This window comes from Rhinatrema bivittatum, chromosome 16 (assembly GCF_901001135.1).
Source record: "Rhinatrema bivittatum chromosome 16, aRhiBiv1.1, whole genome shotgun sequence".
Lineage (NCBI taxonomy): Eukaryota > Metazoa > Chordata > Amphibia > Gymnophiona > Rhinatrematidae > Rhinatrema > Rhinatrema bivittatum.
In genome coordinates this window covers 40936245-40955746 of record NC_042630.1, presented here as the reverse complement: position 1 = coordinate 40955746, position 19502 = coordinate 40936245, and the positions used below count along the sequence as shown (strand labels likewise).

The 19502-nt window shown below is 43.4% G+C and overlaps 1 protein-coding gene across 1 annotated transcript in view; it reads left to right on the top strand.

Annotated features, from left to right (window-relative positions):
- LOC115077500 (vomeronasal type-2 receptor 26-like) overlaps positions 1 to 19502 on the top strand; it is a 173436-nt gene that overhangs the window by 131685 nt on the left and 22249 nt on the right. The window contains exon 3 of the mRNA XM_029579791.1: positions 10308 to 10599. Within this exon, the coding sequence (XP_029435651.1) occupies positions 10308 to 10599 (292 nt within the window). The remainder of the gene's footprint in view (positions 1 to 10307; positions 10600 to 19502) is intronic.

The window sequence follows — 19502 nt, the reverse complement described above, 5'->3', positions numbered from 1 at the left end:
AACGATTCTAGTGTAGGAGGTCGCTCCTGGACCCCCGCTGTCCTTTTGGCAAGTCTTGTGGGGGTCAGGAGGCCCCCCCAAGCTGGCCAAAAGTCCCTGGGGGTCCAGCGGGGGTCCGGGAGCGATCTCCTACGCTCCTGACGTCGGGGGACAAAAAACAAAATGGTGCCGGCGCCATTTCTACAACGCATCGCAGGCCCGAGAGTAAAAGATCAAACCGGGACCCCCCCTCTGGACCCCAGGTAATTTAAGGCATTTTGGGGGGGTTCGGGAGGGTGGGGGATTTATTTTAAAGGGTCGGGGTGGGTTTTAGGGATGTTTTAGTGTGCCGGTTTTCCCGCCCTCCCCCGATTTACGATTTACACGATATTTAAAAAAACAAAACCGCGACGATCCGATTCCCTCCCCCCCCAGCCGAAATCGATCGTTAAGATGATCGATCACACGATTCAGATCTCTAGTATTTCCTGATTTGATCCATTAGTGTAAAAGTGGTATTTGAAGTGCTTGAATTGCGATTATACCCCGCAGGTGTTTTTCACAAAATAGGACGTGACAGAAGCCTTATACGTTTCTATTAGGTGTGGATGTGGACTTGATTGAGGACTTGCTCCTGATTGGATTGCGATGACGTTTAGGGGCATGAGTTAAGACAGTACGTGATAGGAGACCTATTTGTGCTTTACCCTATGTAGAGGAGAGGACTTTGTTGAAAACTACATTCCCTGCTGTGTTTCTGGTTGAGCCCTATAAAGGGTTCTGGTTTGTCGCCATGTTTTAAACTTTGCGAGTCTGAGTGCGGATCATGGGAAGAAAGTTCTTTACACTGAAATAGCCATTTGAGATGATGAGATGCTGATAGAAATCATCAAGTCATTCCCCTGAAGCAGGACCTCTGGTCCAAAAAATGGCCATGTCGGAACTTTGACGTTTTTGGAACCTTGACGCTTCTGTGACGCTAAGTATTATGCTTTAAACCAAGCCTTTGGGATGGTGGTTGAAAAAACATTTTGTCTTATCATCATGTAGCATGCATAGTCCATTTGGAGGATTTGAAATTTATCAGCATTCTTGTGACGTTGGTTTTTATGGAAAATAGAAAATATATAAAAATATGGACAAAAATGGAAATGCTATCTAAATAAAAGTAATGTGACCCAATATCACAAATGAGTCTTTTATAAATTCTGACTCGAGATTTGAGGGTCCAACAAACTTTGTTGGCAGTAGGGTGTGTTATAAACAAACACCAGTACACTGCTGTTCATATTTTGTCTACATTTGTCTGTGACAGGAAGGTGGATGATAACTGAAACATTCAGATTATACATTATCATGCATTTAAACTAGGAAGCAGGGGTGGTAAGAGATGGCCAGTGAAACTGGATTGCCACCCCCAAACAATATAGGAAGTGGGAAGATACAGTAACAACATCAGTTCAAAAAAACAGAAAGGGCAACTAGGAAGAGCAGCTGGAAAGCTATGATCACAAATGTTCGTAGTCTGAGAAATAAAATCCCAGACCTGCAGGCCATAATGATAGCGGCAGAATTGGACTTTGCTGCTATTACAGAGACATGGTTCACTGAGTCCCATGATTATGATACTGCCATCCTGAGCTATAACTTGTTAAGGGAGGACAGAGAGGACAAAAAAGGAGTAGATGTAGCTTTTTCTGTCAAAAACAAAATCCAAGCAATTAAATTGCAATGGGACATGGGCTAAAGAAGAAGCATTATGGACCGTCCTAAAAAGGAAGATAATGCTTCAATTTTTAATGATGTGACTTACAGGCCCCAAACTCAAATGGAAGAACTGAACAGAGATCTGATCAAGGACAGCCAAAAGGTGGGAAAGAAGGGTGAGGTGTTGATCATTGGAGGTTTTAATTTGCTGGATGTGAATTGGAGCATTCCTTCTGTGGAATCTACAACAAGTAGAGAGATGGTGAATGCCTTTCAAGAAGCTCTGCTCAAACAAATGACAATGGAACCCATGAGGGAGAGTGTGATCCTCGATCTACTGTTCACTAATAGGGTTAATGTCTCTAACGTTCTAATAGGGGCTCACCTGAACATCAGTGATCATCAGGCGGTATGGTTTGATACTGAGAATAGAATACAGAGACGTCACACAAAGATCTGAGTTTTGAATATCACAAATATGGAATCTGACAAAATGGGGATGTATCTGGAGGAAGAACTGGAAGACTGGGAGAAATGGGTTAGATGGAACAACAGTGGCCCAAATTAAATGGAGCTATTACAAAGGCAACAAATCTATATGTTAGGAAAGTAAATAAGAGTAAGAGGAAAAAGAAACTGATCTGGTTCTCAAAGAAGATGGTTGAAAAAAGTAAGGCAAAAAGAACAGCGTTCAAGATTAAAGGAACACAATGAAGAATACCAATGTTGAAATTGAGGGACAAGAAGAAAGAAATCAGGAAAGCAAAAGGTCAAGCTGAAGAAAAGATTGACAAAGAGGTAAAGAGAGATGACAAAACATTTTTCAGATATATGAGAGAAAGAAGGGAGGCCTGAAGTCTTATAATGAAATTGAAAGGTTACAAGGAACACTATGTAGAGAGAGATGAAGAAATGACAGAAATATTAAACAAATATTTCAGTGTTACAATTCCCAGCCATGGAGGACCTAACCCCTGACACCAGGCCCTGACCTCAGCCCCTCTTTCCTTGGCAGCAGCTGGCAGCTGTCGTCAACCCTGTGCCGCCATCACTCCCTCCAGCTCTTCCGGTGCAGTTGGGGATGTCCCTTCACTGGTCCGCACTGCCTCTCCCGCTGCCGCACAGGAGATGCCACCATGGTCTTCCTCTGTGCTCCTCAGCCCCTAGGCGTGCGCGCACGGACATCACCAGCTGGAATTTAAAGGGGCCGCAGTGGGAAAAGTTCCCATGGCCCCTAGTTATGTCATCACTCTGGTAGTCAGAGCTTGCCTTGGCAATAGGTCTCTTCGCTCATTCCTTGCATTGTTGCTGTGTGTGTGTGTGTAAGTGAATGGGAACCGGCTTGGTTTGCATATGTGTATGTGTGTGTGTGTGTGAGAATGGGAGCCTGCCTAGGATGTGTGTGTGGATGACCATCATATGTGTCTTGTTACTGGCTCATTGCTAAAGCCTATAATGACACTAAGACCTGGTATTTGTGATGCAACAGGCTGAAATTTGAGGATATAGCCTTAAAGCACAATATCCAGTTTAATCATCGGTCATTCCTCCCCACAGTCTCTATTCTGGCTCAAAATCGCTTATCTATAATAAACATGAGATAGTGCACTGAAAAACATTTAGTGTGCACTTATCTGAGTCCTGAAGTTAATCCTCCAACTCTGCAGGGTTTCGGAGTGTAGAACACTCCTTCTTCAGGGAGCTTCAGGACATCTTGAATGAAATACTTGAGCTTTCTTTAGCCTATACTTTGTTGAAAGAGAACAGAGCTTATAAATGCTTCAAAAGGATAGCGATAAAAATATGGCTGAATATCGGAGGGACACTCATTAACTCTTTAAAAATGATCTTCAAGATTCATAACAATTTAAATGTGTTAATTGATGACTGAAGACAACAACAGTGAAGATAAACATTTACTACTAACAACTAACATATCCTATTTTTCAAGAAAAAGTTCGTGAATGTGTGTAAGTCCCCGAGGAAAAAAGACCATCAGACAGTGTTTGATGCGGCAATAACAAACAGTAGAGTTTATGCCGTCTAAAGCACGTAAGTGACTTTTTAGCTAGTTCTCACGCGTTAGGTGTTTTTTTTTCCTCTCGCGGTTGATGGACGTCTGGCTGTCGCGGCATCTGCCTGCCATCCTCTCCTGCGTTCCCGGTCTGGCTTGGGCGCTACATCCCGCCATGTTGTCCAGGTATCATAGGGCGCACGCGCCGCAAGGCCCTGCTTCTAATTCTCTCTTTGGCGCAAACCTCAGGGGCTTCCCCCTGTGATGATGTCACGCATCACGGATACAAAAGCCTACACTTTTTGCTAGCTAATCGAGTTAGCAAGGGATCTCCTTACGGATGGGATTCGCTCTCCGTACCTAGCTATTCTGCCTCTCTAACTTTTGGACTTTATCCCAACGGGGTACCAGCTCCTCGGGGGCCTCTCTCATTTCTTTCAGGTCACTATCAGGAACTGGTACTCGCTCCTCGAGGGCCCATGTTCCCTGGCTCGCTGCCTGAACTTATCGCCCCTGCTTGGAAGAAACCGCTGCCTACATCATCAGTGAGTTACCAACTTTATTTCCTCAGAGCTGTTCCCTGGAATCAGGTACTCGCTCCTCGAAGGCCTGCCTCTATTCCAGCTTCTGTGTTACCTTCCGGGAGAAACTGCTGTGTGAGTAATTTTATCAACGAGGCTCTATACCAGAACTCTATGTATGCTCCACTGTACTCACTATCTCAGTTTTCTCCACTACAGCACAGCCATAGATGGAAATGCTGTTCCAGTATCCTGAGTAACCCTAGCCCAGCCAGGCTTCATCTCTACTCACTACTGCCACCTCTGGTGGCTTATCAACTCTGTCTAATAAAATATATAACTCTGTGTTGTGTATCCCGAAGTTGACTCTGACCTGTGGCCCCTCACGGGACTTCCCCCCGTGGGCATGGTCAGTTGCCACAGTGTCCAAGGATCCACCCAAAACCTTACAAACAATAACAACTTGGTAGGAATGAAGAATCTGTTTTGGAAACCTAAGTTACCTAGCTGGATAAGGTATATCCAGCTAAATTACTTAGCCCTTTAGGCTTTCAATATATGCCCCCAAGTTTCCATATCCTTACTATTACTTATTATTATTTGGAAAAACTTAAGATACGTTATTTATTTATTAATTTGTATATTATGCTTGTCAGCACTTCAAAGAAGATTACATTCAGGAACTGTAGTTATTTTAGCCAAAAGATCTTCATTCAAAAATTGGAAGAAGGATCCAACAGAAGAAAATAGGATAAAGCATAAACATTGGCAAGTTAAATGTAAGACATTGATAAGACAGGCTAAGAGAGAATTTGAAAAGAAGTTGGCTGTAGAAGCAAAAACTCACAGTAAAAACTTTTTTAAATATATCCGAAGCAGAAAGCCTGTGAGGGAGTCAGTTGGTCCGTTAGATGATCGAGGGGTTAAAGGGGCACTTAGAGAAGATAAGGCCATCGCGGAAAGATTAAATGATTTCTTTGCTTTGGTGTTTACTGAAGAGGATGTTGGGGAGGTACCCGTAATGGAGAAGGTTTTCATGGGTAATGATTCAGATGGACTGAATCAAATCACGGTGAACCTAGAAGATGTGGTAGGCCTGATTGACAAACTGAAGGGTAGTAAATCACCTGGACCGGATGGTATACACCCCAGAGTTCTGAAGGAACTAAAAAATGAAATTTCAGACCTATTAGTAAAAATTTGTAACTTATCATTAAAATCATCCACTGCACCTGAAGACTGGAGGATAGCAAATGTAACCCCAATATTTAAAAAGGGCTCCAGGGGCGATCCGGGAAACTACAGACCGGTTAGCCTGACTTCAGTGCCAGGAAAAATAGTGGAAAGTGTTCTAAACATCAAAATCACAGAACATATAGAAAGACATGGTTTAATGGAACAAAGTCAGCATGGCTTTACCCAGGGCAAGTCTTGCCTCAGAAATCTGCTTCACTTTTTTGAAGGAGTTAATAAACATGTGGATAAAGGTGAACCGGTAGATATAGTATACTTGGATTTTCAGAAGGCGTTTGACAAAGTTCCTCATGAGAGGCTTCTATGAAAAGTAAAAAGTCATGGGATAGGTGGCGATGTCCTTTCGTGGATTGCAAACTGGCTAAAAGACAGGAAACAGAGAGTAGGATTAAATGGGCAATTTTCTCAGTGGAATGGAGTGGACAGTGGAGTGCCTCAGGGATCTGTATTGGGACCCTTACTGTTCAATATATTTATAAATGATCTGGAAAGAAATACGACGAGTGAGATAATCAAATTTGCAGATGACACAAAATTGTTCAGAATAGTTAAATCACAAGCAGATTGTGATAAATTGCAGGAAGACCTTGTGAGACTGGAAAATTGGGCATCCAAATGGCAGATGAAATTTAATGTGGATAAGTGCAAGGTGATGCATATAGGGAAAAATAACCCATGCTATAATTACACGATGTTGGGTTCCATATTAGGTGCTACAACCCAAGAAAGAGATCTAGGTGTCATAGTGGATAACACATTGAAATCGTCGGTTCAGTGTGCTGCGGCAGTCAAAAAAGCAAACAGAATGTTGGGAATTATTAGAAAAGGAATGATGAATAAAACGGAAAATGTCATAATGCCTCTGTATCGCTCCATGGTGAGACCGCACCTTGAATACTGTGTACAATTCTGGTCGCCGCATCTCAAAAAAGATATAATTGCGATGGAGAAGGTACAGAGAAGGGCTACCAAAATGATAAGGGGAATGGAACAACTCCCCTATGAGGAAAGACTAAAGAGGTTAGGACTTTTCAGCTTGGAGAAGAGACGACTGAGGGGGGATATGATAGAGGTGTTTAAAATCATGAGAGGTCTAGAACGGGTAGATGTGAATCGGTTATTTACTCTTTCGGATACTAGAAAGACTAGGGGACACTCCATGAAGTTAGCATGCGGCACATTTAAAACTAATCAGAGAAAGTTCTTTTTTACTCAACGCACAATTAAACTCTGGAATTTGTTGCCAGAGAATGTGGTTCGTGCAGTTAGTATAGCTGTGTTTAATAAAGGATTGGATAAGTTCTTGGAGGAGAAGTCCATTACCTGCTATTAAATTCACTTAGGGGTAGATTTTCAAACTATGCGAATAGGCCTACTTTTGCTGGCGCATCAGGCGCAAGCAAAAGTACGCTGGATTTTAGTAGATACGCGCGGAGCCGCGTGTATCCACTAAAATCCTGGATCGGCGCGCACAAGGCTATCAATTCTGTATAGCCGGCGCGCGCCGAGCAGCGCAGCCTACCCCCGTTCCCTCCAAGGCCGCTCCGAAATCGGAGCGGCCTCGGAGGGAACTTCCTTTTGCACTCCCCTCACCTTCCCCTCCATTCCCCTACCTAACCCACCCACCCGGCCCTGTCTAAGCCCTCCCCTTACCTTTGTCGGGGGATTTACGCCTCCCAGAGGGAGGCGTAAATCCCCGCGCGTCAGCGGGCCTCCTGTGCACCGGGACGCGACCTGGGGGTGGGTCCGGAGGGCGCGGCCACGCCCCCGGGCCACCCCGGGCCGTAACCACGCCTCCGGGCCCGCCCCCGAAACGCTCCCGGCACGCCCCCTAAACGCCGTGCGGTTCGGGCCCGCCCCCCAACACGCCCCCGACCCGCCCCCCTCGGAGAACCCCGGGACTTACGCGAGTCCCGGGGTCTGCGCGCGCCGGTGAGCCTATTTAAAATAGGCTCACCGGCGCGCAGGGCCCTGCTCGCCTAAATCCGCCCGGATTTGGGCAGATTTAGGCGAGCAGGGCTCTTAAAATCCGCCCCTTAGAGAATAGCCACTGCCATTAGCAATGGTTACATGGAATAGACTTAGTTTTTGGGTACTTGCCAGGTTCTTATGGCCTGGATTGGCCACTGTTGGAAACAGGATGCTGGGCTTGATGGACCCTTGGTCTGACCCAGTATGGCATTTTCTTATGTTCTTATGTTCTTATGTTCTCTGTCCCCAAAGGTCTCACAATCTAAGTTTGCACCTGAAGCAATGAAGGGTAAAATGATCAGCTTAAGGTCCCAAGGAGCAGCTCTGGGATGTAAATGCTGCTCTCCCTGGTTCAAAGCCAGCTGCTCTAACCACTAGGCTACTTCTCTACTTCACAAACGCAACAAGTGACTTGATCAAGCATCCTTTTTCCCTTATGAAATAGACTACGCAGAAAGTTTATATCATGGAAGGGGTTATTGGAGACCTTTAGTCTGCTAGCACTTTGAATAAAAAAATACTACAATCATAAAGCATCTGTCTGCTGATGGATGGATTCAAAATCCCATAAAAGGGAAAGTAGAGAATGGGAGCTTCTCCCTCTTTCCGGATGATTTTATATCATGTGCTGAGCCTAGCGCACAGGCTAATGAGCTCTTGGACCTATGTTTTGGACACACTAGGCTAACACCCAATTCAATAAGGGGATTAGCACATACAAAACATGAGTCCAAATCAGCAAGTAGCTAATAGTGCTCATCACATGGAAATGTAAGTAGATGAAGCTATTAGCTGTTACCCCCTATGCAAAAAAATCACTATGCACCCATTGGTGAAATGGAGGAAAGCTGAAAGACATCAGGTGAATACCTTCTAAATAATAAGTGAGTGAGGGGACAGGTGATTGGAACTCTAAGACAAATGTGTACTTGTAAAATCAGATTTAACAGTGGTTTGAATGAAATACATTACTTTCTACATATTGGCCACATATTATCTGAATATATAGTGCAACATGAATCCATCATTTCATTAAGTAATTTAGATAAGAAAACTTAACACAGATAAATCTTAGCTCTTTAAAATTAAATGTGTATGTCCAATGAAAATTCCCCTCTCTTCACCAGTTACTTTCTTGAGCACCCTATTTAACTCCTGTTCTGTACAGAAGATCCACATCATTTTTCAACAATTGGTCAGGTGGCCTTCTGGTTCTATATTCATGAATATACTCCACTTAAGAACATAAGAACATAAGAAAATGCCATACTGGGTCAGACCAAGGGTCCATCAAGCCCAGCATCCTGTTTCCAACAGTGGCCAATCCAGGCCATAAGAACCTGGCAAGTACCCAAAAACTAAGTCTATTCCATGTAACCATTGCTTATGGCAGTGGCTATTCTCTAAGGGGCGGATTTTCAGAGCCCTGCTCGCCGGGAAGCCTATTTTACATAGGCCTACCGGCACGCGCAGAGCCCCGGGACTCGCGTAAGTCCCGGGGTTCTCCGAGGGGGGCGTGTCGGGGGGCGGGCCCGGTTGTCACGGCGTTTCGGGGGCATGTCGGCAGCGTTTTGGGGGCGGGTACGGGGGCGTGGCTACGGCCCGGGGCGGTCCGGGGGCGTGGCCGCGCCCTCCGTACCCACCCCCAGGTCGCGGCCCGGCGCGCAAGAGGCCCGCTGGCACGCGGGGATTTACGCCTCCCGGAGGGAGGCGTAAATCCCCCGACAAAGGTAAGGGGGGGGGGGTTTAGACAGGGCCGGGCGGGTAGGTTAGGTAGGGGAAGGGAGGGGAAGGTGAGGGGAGGGCAAAGGAAAGTTCCCTCTGAGGCCGCTCCGATTTCGGAGCGGCCTCGGAGGGAATGGGGGTAGGCTGCGCGGCTCGGCGCGCGCCGGCTATACAAAATCCATAGCCTTGCGCGCGCCGATCCAGGTTTTTAGCAGATACGCGCAGCTCCGCGCGTATCTACTAAAATCCAGCGTACTTTTGTTTGCGCCTGGAGCGCAAACAAAAGTAGGCTATTCGCGCTCCTTTTAAAATCCGCCCCTAAGTGAACTTAATAGCAGGTAATGGACTTCTCCTCCAAGAACTTATCCAATCCTTTTTTAAACACAGCTATACTAACTGCACGAACCACATTCTCTGGCAACAAATTCCAGAGTTTAATTGTGCGTTGAGTGAAAAAGAACTTTCTCCGATTAGTTTTAAATGTGCCCCATGCTAACTTCATGGAGTGCCCCCTAATCTTTCTACTATCCGAAAGAGTAAATAACCGATTCACATCTACCCGTTCTAGACCTCTCATGATTTTAAACACCTCTATCATATCCCCCCTCAGTCGTCTCTTCTCCAAGCTGAAAAGTCCCAACCTCTTTAGTCTTTTAGCTGCACTGCTGGCATTTATTGCTCGACTTGAAAGGCACACTCTGTAACCTGTGCTAATGTATAGACTGTATGTCTTTTTGTTTAATTGTTTTAAATATGTATCTTTTACTGTGAGCCATTTTGATACATTCTTTGCTTGAAAAGTGGTATATAAACATTGTAAAATAAATAAATAAATAGATAAAAAAATAAATACTTCTGAAGGTATATCCTATGAATAGGCAACTCCTGTCCTAGAGTGCCTCAAACAGACCTGCTTTTCAGTATATCCATAATGAATAAGCATGAGATATACTTGCATGCACTGGCTCCATGGCAGGCAAGTATAATGTATGCATATTCCTTGGGAATGCCCTGAAAACCAGACCTGTCTCTGACATTCCAGGGCTGGAGTTGTTTACCCCTTGCAATATCTCTGATTGACCATATGAATACAGTTTTGCATTATGATGTTAATGAGTTTATTAATTCTATTGCAGGAATCAGGTATCAAATTATTATAACTACCTGGCCTTTCTTTCCGCTCTGTTGGAGATCAACAATAACCCTCAACTCTTACCCAACATCACGCTGGGGTTTCACCTTTATGAGCCTTTGAACCATCCATTCCTAATATTTGGCACTGCAATGGATCTCTATTCTGGATGGGATCTTAAAATCCCTAATTACCGATGTGGAAGAACTGGCCTGCTGGCTGCTGTCATTGAAGGCCTTCCATCTGAGTGGTCAGCACAGCTATTCAATGTGTTCAGGATATACCACTACCCACAGGTATGAAGGGCAACATTTTGCTTTATACTCAACCGAACTATTCATACTTACAGATCATTATTCCTCAAGAAGAAAAATAACCAATTATCTAAAGACACAAAGAAAACTTACAAGCACAGAATAAAAATGAACAGGTTTAAACAAAAAAATTAGGAAGCAAATGCAAGCAAGTGAATAATTACTAAGGAATACACTTTCTATGCCCTTCCAAGGTACATATACAACTGAAAGGGCTAAAAACCTGAGCAAAAACATATCCACAGACTTCAAGGACAGTGCATTTTTGATCTTTGGTCTGGTTTCATTTCAAAATTTTTTAACATGCAGATCAGTTATTTCCCTCAGTTGGCCATCTACCCTTCAGGGTAAAATTATGTTTTAAGAGATCACATTTCAGAATTATTACTTAGTCATCTCCTCAATTACCTGAGTAAGAACCAGGACTAACTATCACCCCCACCCGGGTAAAAAGATTGATGAATCGGTAAATGTGGATTTGCTGAAATGTTTCATTGTTATTTTATTACTTGAACTTCAGTCAAGACAAGAGCATCAGCCAAGCTGCGCTCCACACACACACAGCAATGACTTGAGACCCCAGCATGTAATGCACACACAGAAATGGAAGTAAGACATGAGCATGTAAATTAGATGTAAAAGGCTGCAGCTTTATTAATCAGCATATTATTATAAAATGACCTGTACCTGAGCAGAGATGGTGGTAGCCAACTGGGCTCACATCATCTCCGCCAAGTGCCATGTACCAAGCAAGGCAGCATCTTAGCCCAGCCCCCCACCATATCCCTAAGCAAGGAGGCCTCACCTCCCAAGGCATAATAATGACCTGCCATTTCCCGTGAAGGCACCAGCTTATCACTGACCTAGACCGTGATGCACACCTGCACCACATCCAAAACCTCCCTCAGCTTCGGGTACCCACCCTCCAGCTACAACAGTAAGGTCAGTAAGTACATTCAGATTCATCAAATTGAATAACATGTTCCACTCTGTGTAATATATGTATGAATTCTACAAAACAGACAGCAAGTAACTAATGTTTCAAACAATCTAATGATATTTAAGAACCGTAAACTCATACATATCCAAAAACCATGCCTACAGCAACTTTTTGTTGCAACCGTCGCTGCCTGACGTCTCCACTCCGCCCATCTTAACTCTTTCACGACTCCCTCTTTGGTCGATGGAAGTTTGGCTGCCGCGGTGTCATCTTGCCAACCTTCTTCGGCATTTCTGGACCAGCTAAAAACTGCCTTCTGCCATGTTTCTGTTATCGCCGCCAGCCGCAGCAAACCGCGACTGGGGCCGACCGTCATGGCTGCCGGCCGCGGCGGCCCGTGGCCGGGATCTAGTACTCACCCATGATGCAGGGTGGACTCGGGGGCTCCTGCAGGAGCAGGGAGCCTCTTTCGACATTCCTCTAGCGGCCTTGGCTGCTGCTCGGGCCAGCCGCGGAGCCCAGCAGGGTTGCGATGACTCCTCACACTTCCTGGCTGCATAGGGCCGCGCGTACGGCTGAAGAATAGATTTAAAGGGGCCACGACAGGAAATGTCGTGGCTCTCTCCTGAAGACTCCTCCCTTCTTCCAGATATTTAAGGCAAGGTCTGCTCCTCAGACCTTGCCTTGGTATTGAGGCTCAGTTCCTGGTTTCCTGTTTGGTGTTCCGGATCCGCTTCTTGCCCCGCTTCTGCTCTCCTCCCCGTTGGACTGATTCTTTGGCTCCTGACCTTTGGACTGGTGGTAGTGATTTTCTGGCTTTGACGTGGACTGACTCTGGACCCTTCTCTGCTCCTGGATTGGCTTCGGACCATTCTCCCATCTGCTCCTGGACCGGCTCTCGTCCTCTCTCTGAACTTTGACCCTTGGACTGGACTGGGACTATTCTTCAAGTATACTCCCTGACATCTCACGACCTGCTGGAGGCGCCAGCTGTCTGGAAACCATGACCTGCAGGAGGCGCCTGCATCCAGACCATCTTCATTCTTCAGGGAGTCTCCTAAGTCCCAGCGGCCATGCCCCTACGGGCTCCTCCTGGGGGGAGGTTCATGAGCTTCCAGGATGAAGTCTTCAGCTCTACCTCTCCAACAGGCCTTGCCATCCGACGGTAGAGAACGAAAAGGGTTAACTCCCTTCTCTACAGTGCTGACTCTACCTCGGAACAGGGGTCCACTGTCCAATTCATAACAGTTTCTCCTGAGGCCTAAGGGCGCACGCGCGGCATGGCCCCGACTCAAGTACCAGTTGTGGCACGAACCTCAGGGGCGTCCCCCTGAGATGACGTCATCTTCACCAGATATTTAAGGTCTCTTCTTTTGCTAGCTAATTGAGTTAGCAAAGGGTTTTCTATCTATCATATATTGTTCAACAAATTCTTCTCAAAAGGATATTTTATAAGTAAATCATCACCCGGAAATGACATCACACCATGTTTGAACCAAGAATTTGTTGAACAATATATGATGATACAGTGAGTTTGAATTGTTCCGTCTACAGATGGAGTACTTTGATGTGAACACATCTGGAATAGTCATTTAAGTGAATCCGTTTATAAACACCAGGAAGCATTTTTGAAGACATGAAGTCCCGAATGGGATAGAATTCGAGATATTTATGAGCTACAATACAATTCTTTCATGTGAAGATTTTCAATGTGTGGATGAGATTTGTAAATACACCCATTGTGATATAGGGTTCATATTGGTGTTTTAGTTCATCCCTGAGGAAGCCTTTGAGAGATGTCGGGCGAAACAAAGATCTTTGTAGGATCATTTATGGACTAACATCGTTATACTGTCATGCAGGTTAATTAACAATTATAAAAAAAGCACTTTATACAATTGCATTTTGTATTAATTGTTTAAAATTAGTTAGGGGCTAACATTGTCCTGCTGTTTTTTAGGTCAATCTATATTTACACAAAAGCATTTGCACTTTAATCAGATTTGTATTTTGTATAAATTGTTTAATATTAGGAAGATTAGAAAAATATCTTGAAATTTCCAGAATAACATTTGTATAAATTGTTTAAAAAATTCAATTTATCACAAACATTATATTGATGTTTTGCATATGCAGTACATGACAGATTTTCCATGTTCATTGATGAATGTTATGATTTTATGTGGGGTGTGTATGAGATGGATGAGTGGGTTAGTTAGATTTTATTGTTAGACCGATGGTGTTACCGGCAACCAATAGGAGCAGATTTCATCATAAGGAGGGGCCGGAGGAGTCCTCTTAAACAGCCCCCCTACGGCGTGCAGTCACCGAGGAGCACTGCCGAAGCCGCGCGCCAAAGGGGCGCGTGACTCTGACCGGCTCCGACTGGATCCAACTGGGTCCTGTAGCGATTATTGAAGCTTTGAGTTGTATAAAGGTTATTTCACCCAGGTAGGCATTAAAGTTCATTATTGAAAATCTCCTTAACCTCCACTAGAGAAGCATTGTTGAAATTGTAGGGACAATTCAGTCTCCTCTGCTTATAGTTCTTTTATTACCTTGAAATTAAATGCCTCACACTAAGCGGAAGGCAAGATTAAAGCCAGCTGCTAGTACTCCAACTATAGAACTAGGGCAGAGGACTGTGGCTGATTGGCTGAGTTCCTCACAGATTACTCCTGTAGAGGGGGCCGCTATAGGGACAGAAATGGAAATAAATCTGTCCCTATTGGCCGATAACTTCTCTTTGAGTCAAGGATATCCAGACATTCCAACACCTCCTGGTAAGGAAGGGGTAATACCCCTTAGCCTACCAAAAACCCCCAGGATTTGTTGGAGAATTTGGAAGAAATGACTGAAATTTTATATAAAAAGAATTTTACTGGAAGAAATGAAGATCCCTCAAAAAGGTACTACACAAGAAGCTGAAGGGTGTAAATCTTTCACATCTTTGAATGCTCCCAAGGAGATGGTGAAACAGATAAAAGGGAAAAATATTCAAGAAATTATAGTAAGACCAACATCTATTACAATGGATACTCTGTGGAATGTTCTGACAAAACTGGACTCTTCTATTAAAAATCTTACTATAGCAGTCAACGAAATGAATAAAACAGTTAAAAGCAACTCAGAAGCCTTGATTAACTTGCAAAAACAGAATAACGTTGTTGAACAACGCCTGTTGCAGTTGGAGAAAATTCAAGTTCAATAAATCAAGGCTGAAGCTGAAATACAAAGGAAAATTGAAAATATTGAGAACTATTCTCATGTTTTGAACTTGAGAGTTATCAATTTTCCTGTTATTTCTAAGATTTTACCTATAGAATTGTTCAGGATGTATGTTATAAAAATTTTGAATATACCAGAACAAAGTATGCCAATCTGAAAAAGATGGTAAGATAAGAGATAATATTGAATCCTCAATAGAATTATCAGATTTTTTTAGAAAAATCTCAAGATGAGGTACTAGTTAAAAAAACAGGTATCGTGTTAGTAACATTTGCTTTTATCTCTGACAGAGATATAATTCTGAAATATTTTTTCCATAATAGGTTAAAAAACTTTTATGGGAACAAAATATGGATTTACCCCGATTTAGTTAAGGTTACACAAACTAGGAGGAAGCAGTTTCTTGAGTTCAGATCTAAAGTAATTGAGAGGGGAAGTCAATTTATTCTTCGTTATCCATGCAAATGTGCAATTAAATTGAGTGGACATAACTATCAATTTACAGAACCAGAACATCTTAAAACACTTCTGGGTGACTGATGGAATGTTAGAATAAGGAAAAGGAGGAATAGCAACCTGCATTTCTTATAATTATATTCAATGAAATATTGTTCATAAGTTTAAATGCCTCACTAGTTTTTACTTTTAAATACAGATGAATGTATAGAAAGTAAATTTGCCTATCTACCTTTATTAACTTGTGATTTTGGATAATGCATTTATCTGTAAAATTTAGTAGACATTGTAATTCTTGTATTATATGTTAAAATTATAAATAAAGAATTAAAAAAAAAAGAAATAATATAATCTCGGAAAATGTAAGTTAATTCCCCTTTTTTTATTTAGCCACCAACTTATCTACCCCCAAGAGTGCTCTAAGGTGTTCTGGATCGGTGTAATGATAACTCTGTCCTTTCAATTTAATTACACATTTGCAGGGGTACCAAAGTAAAAACTGACCACCCTTTTCAATTACAAAGTGTCTTAAAGCAAGACATTTCTTCCTCCTAAGTTGTGTGGCTTTTACAAGATCAGGATGTATCCAAATCTTGTAACCGTAAAAGGTTTTTAACCTATTCCGAAATAAATACTTTAATATATTATTTTTATCTTTATTTTATTTATTTATTTAAAATCTTTTCTATACCGTCGCTAAGTTATATACCATCGCAATGGTTTACATGTAGGCATATATTTAATGTAGGTGAAAGTGTACTATAGTACATTCTAACAGATGCCGTGAAAGGTTCGGTTACAATATATCATTAGACAAAATATATATATATTTTTTTTATTTTATCTTTATTGTGATTTTCACATATTTAAAGTAAGACAAAACTTACAACGGAAAAGAGATACAGCCATGAGTAATTATGGCAACAGTCCTTTGACTCAGCTCTACTATCGGAGTACTTGAGACTGGCCTTATTTTGCCCTTTCTCTTAGTATGAGGCATATTTCAATCATTTGTTATAAGGGAAATAAAGAGCTGTTGTTTGGAGAGGCAGAGGCAAGCTTACAATTGTCAGATAAACTTCTCTTATGGAGGTCGAGGACATTAATTACTAAAAAGCTTTGCCTACCTGCGGCTCTGACGAAAAAAAAACACGTATACAGAGATGAATTCCTTTTTTTTTCTTTTTCTTTCACCAAGGCATACAAAGTTTATCATTTATTCCATGCGGATCCAGGCGGATCCAGTCAGAGCCGGTCAGAGCCCCTTAGGCGAGCGGCTTCGGGGGCGCGCCTTCGGCAGTGGCACGTCATAGCAGGGCCATTTATAGCTCCTTCCCAGCCCCCCCCTAATGACATAAAGGCTGGTAATTGGCTGTTATAAATACCATTGGGGCAGGCTCACGTCTACCCCCGGTAGTCCAATCTCATTCACACAGCAGACGGGACAAGCCAATTCAAAGTTGTTTCAAGCAGGCAGCCACAGGTGACACATCCAGGAAAAAGCATTCGCTTGCAATCTCAGGTAAAGACTCTCCTCGTCTCCAGATAGTTTTTTATTAGACAGGAAGTAAAACCATCAGAGGTGGCAGTAGTGAGCTGATGTGCCCGGCAGGGCTGAAGTCCCTCAGATACTGGAACTGCGAACTCTGTGTTTCTGAACTGTAGAGAGAGACTATAGATAGTGAGTAGACAGGGTATGCTGGATACATAACCAGTAGTAGATGATACACTCACAGTTGTAGATATCTGTAATAGAGATGTGAATCGGAACCGGAATCGTTTCGGATTCCGGTTCCGATTCACATGTGGATTTTTTTCCATCGGGCACGATCGCAATTTTGTTTATTGGCTGCGCCTGAGCCGATAAACAAAAAACCACCCAACCCTTTAAAACTAATTCCTTTGCTTACCCCACCCTCCTGACCCTCCCAAAAACATTTACAGGTACCTGGTGGTCCAGTGGGGTTCCCGGGAGCGATCTCCCGCTCTCGGGCCGTCGGCTGCCACTAATCAAAATGACGCTGATGGCCTTTGCCCTTACCATGTGACATGGTATCTGTGCCATTGGCCTGCCCCTGTCACATGGAGGGAGCACTGGATGGCCGGCGCCATTGTGGGGTTTTCCTATCGTTTCGGGGGAGCCTCCGATTTCTGATGATTTTGAAAATATCGACAATATTTTCAATCGTCCGAAGCCCAATTCACATCCCTAATCTTTAATGGCTTCTATGCAACAGAGAGTCTTCAGTATATTCAGGAGCAGGAGCTGTAGGCGAGTACTTGTTCTTATATGCAGTCTGGAATAAGAACTCACAATATCTGTGTATGAGATGGCTTCTGGAATAGAATTTTATTTTTTATTTAAAGTTTTTGTATACAGACATTCGTTAAGAAAACATCACATCGGTTTCCATGGAACAAAAAATAGCCAACAGGGCTTTACAATGAAACTGATAAAAGAACTAGTGGGGGGGAGAGGGGGGGAGGGGAAGGGGGGTAGAAGGATAAGGGAAACCAAGGTTATGCTGTACAAATAGGTAAACGCAAAACATAATAAATGCAAGTATAGATTATGAACAAAAATATACTAGAGGGAGAGAATTAAGAAGGGGGGAGTTAAGAAGAAGAGAGTTAAGAATTAAGAAGAGAGTCTTTGGAGGTTTTAGGAACATAGGCCCTTGTGGAGTGAGTACCAGTTCCTATCTGCAATCTGTAATAGTAATTCACAAGATATAGGTATGTGATAGCTTCTGAGATAGAAGAGAGGTTTTGAAGGGTTTTAGGAACATGGGCCCTCTTGGAGTGAGTACCAGTTCCTATCTGCAATCTGCAATAATAACTCACGATCTCCATACCTGCGATAACGTCTTAGACAGAAGAGAGTCTTCAGAGATTAGAAACATAGGCCCTCGTGGAGCGAGTACCGGTTCCTATCTGTAATAGAACTCACAGTGTTCACGTCTGCGATTGCTTCCAGGCAGTAAGGAGTCTTCTGAGCATTCAGGGACGTAGGCCCTTGAGGAACGAGTACCAGATCCCGTCTTAGCAATCTGAAATTAAGAAGACAGAGCGGGGTTGCCGAGGAGCGGGTACCCCTTGGTAAGTTTGTGGAGGCAGAGCAGCAGAGAGAAAATTCTCCTTGCTAACTCGATTCGTAGTTGCAAGCAAAGACCTTTTAAGTTGGAAGTGGATGACATCACTACGGGGGGACGCCCCCGAGGTTCGCGCCCTTGTCGGTACAAACTCTGGAGCGCGCACGCGTGCCCTTACGTCATCAGGAACATGGCAGATCCGCAGCGTCAGGCCAGCCCGGGGAATCTGAGGAGAAGCGGCGAGGAGAAGCCACGGCAGCATCTGTCTGTCAGGCCTGAAGGGAGTCGCCACCAAGGTAGAGAGGGTGGAGCGAGGGTGAGAACAGGCACGAGCGCAACAACTGTTGTGGCCATGGGGTTCAGTATTTCCTTGCTTGCTTAGGGCATTGATGTTATTAGTTTAGTGATTTTCTCCGAGAAGAACTGGGCTAGTTTATCACATGTGTGTGTTTTAAATCTTGAAAACTGTATAAAGATCTATTGTAATAGCAGCACATGTTGCTAGATGTCTGGTCTGGAGGCCTCTGCAGTCAACAAGAGGGTCTTCCAAGAACACTGAGTTTGCGGGCCAGCATCTCTTGCCTTGTTCATCATTTGCTTCAGCCATTGGCTGATGTTCTAATTCCCCCAAGATATAAATCAGTTCTCCTCTATTTTGTTCTGAAAATGCTTATTGTAGTTCAACTATGCCCAATCGTCATATTCTTTGTAAGCTTCGAGGGTGGTATACAATTACACCAAAAGCTTTGTTTATTATTGGATGACACCATCTCAAACTGCAAAGAAAAAAATATCTTTTGAACAATTATCTTCTGGAGATGAGTTATGTCATCCAGTAACATCTTCTACCACATTTTCCTCTTCATTGGATTCAACAGTGCCACCATTTTTAGAATCAGTCACCACCAAATTTTCACTATCCATGATCCCAAGGACTCACCCAACAGAGAAGCCCAGAACCCTCCTCAAGAACCACCCGCTCCTAGTCTCAGTGATCATTCAATCCCTGGCAATAGTGAATAATGACATCCATTTTCAAATTTTCATCTAGAAAATTAACAGCTGATGAAACATGTATGTACACCTTGGTTTATCTTTTGTTCCTTCTGCATGTTATGACGCCTTCACTGTAAGAACTTATTTACAATGGTTTTTGTGCCTGTTGAATA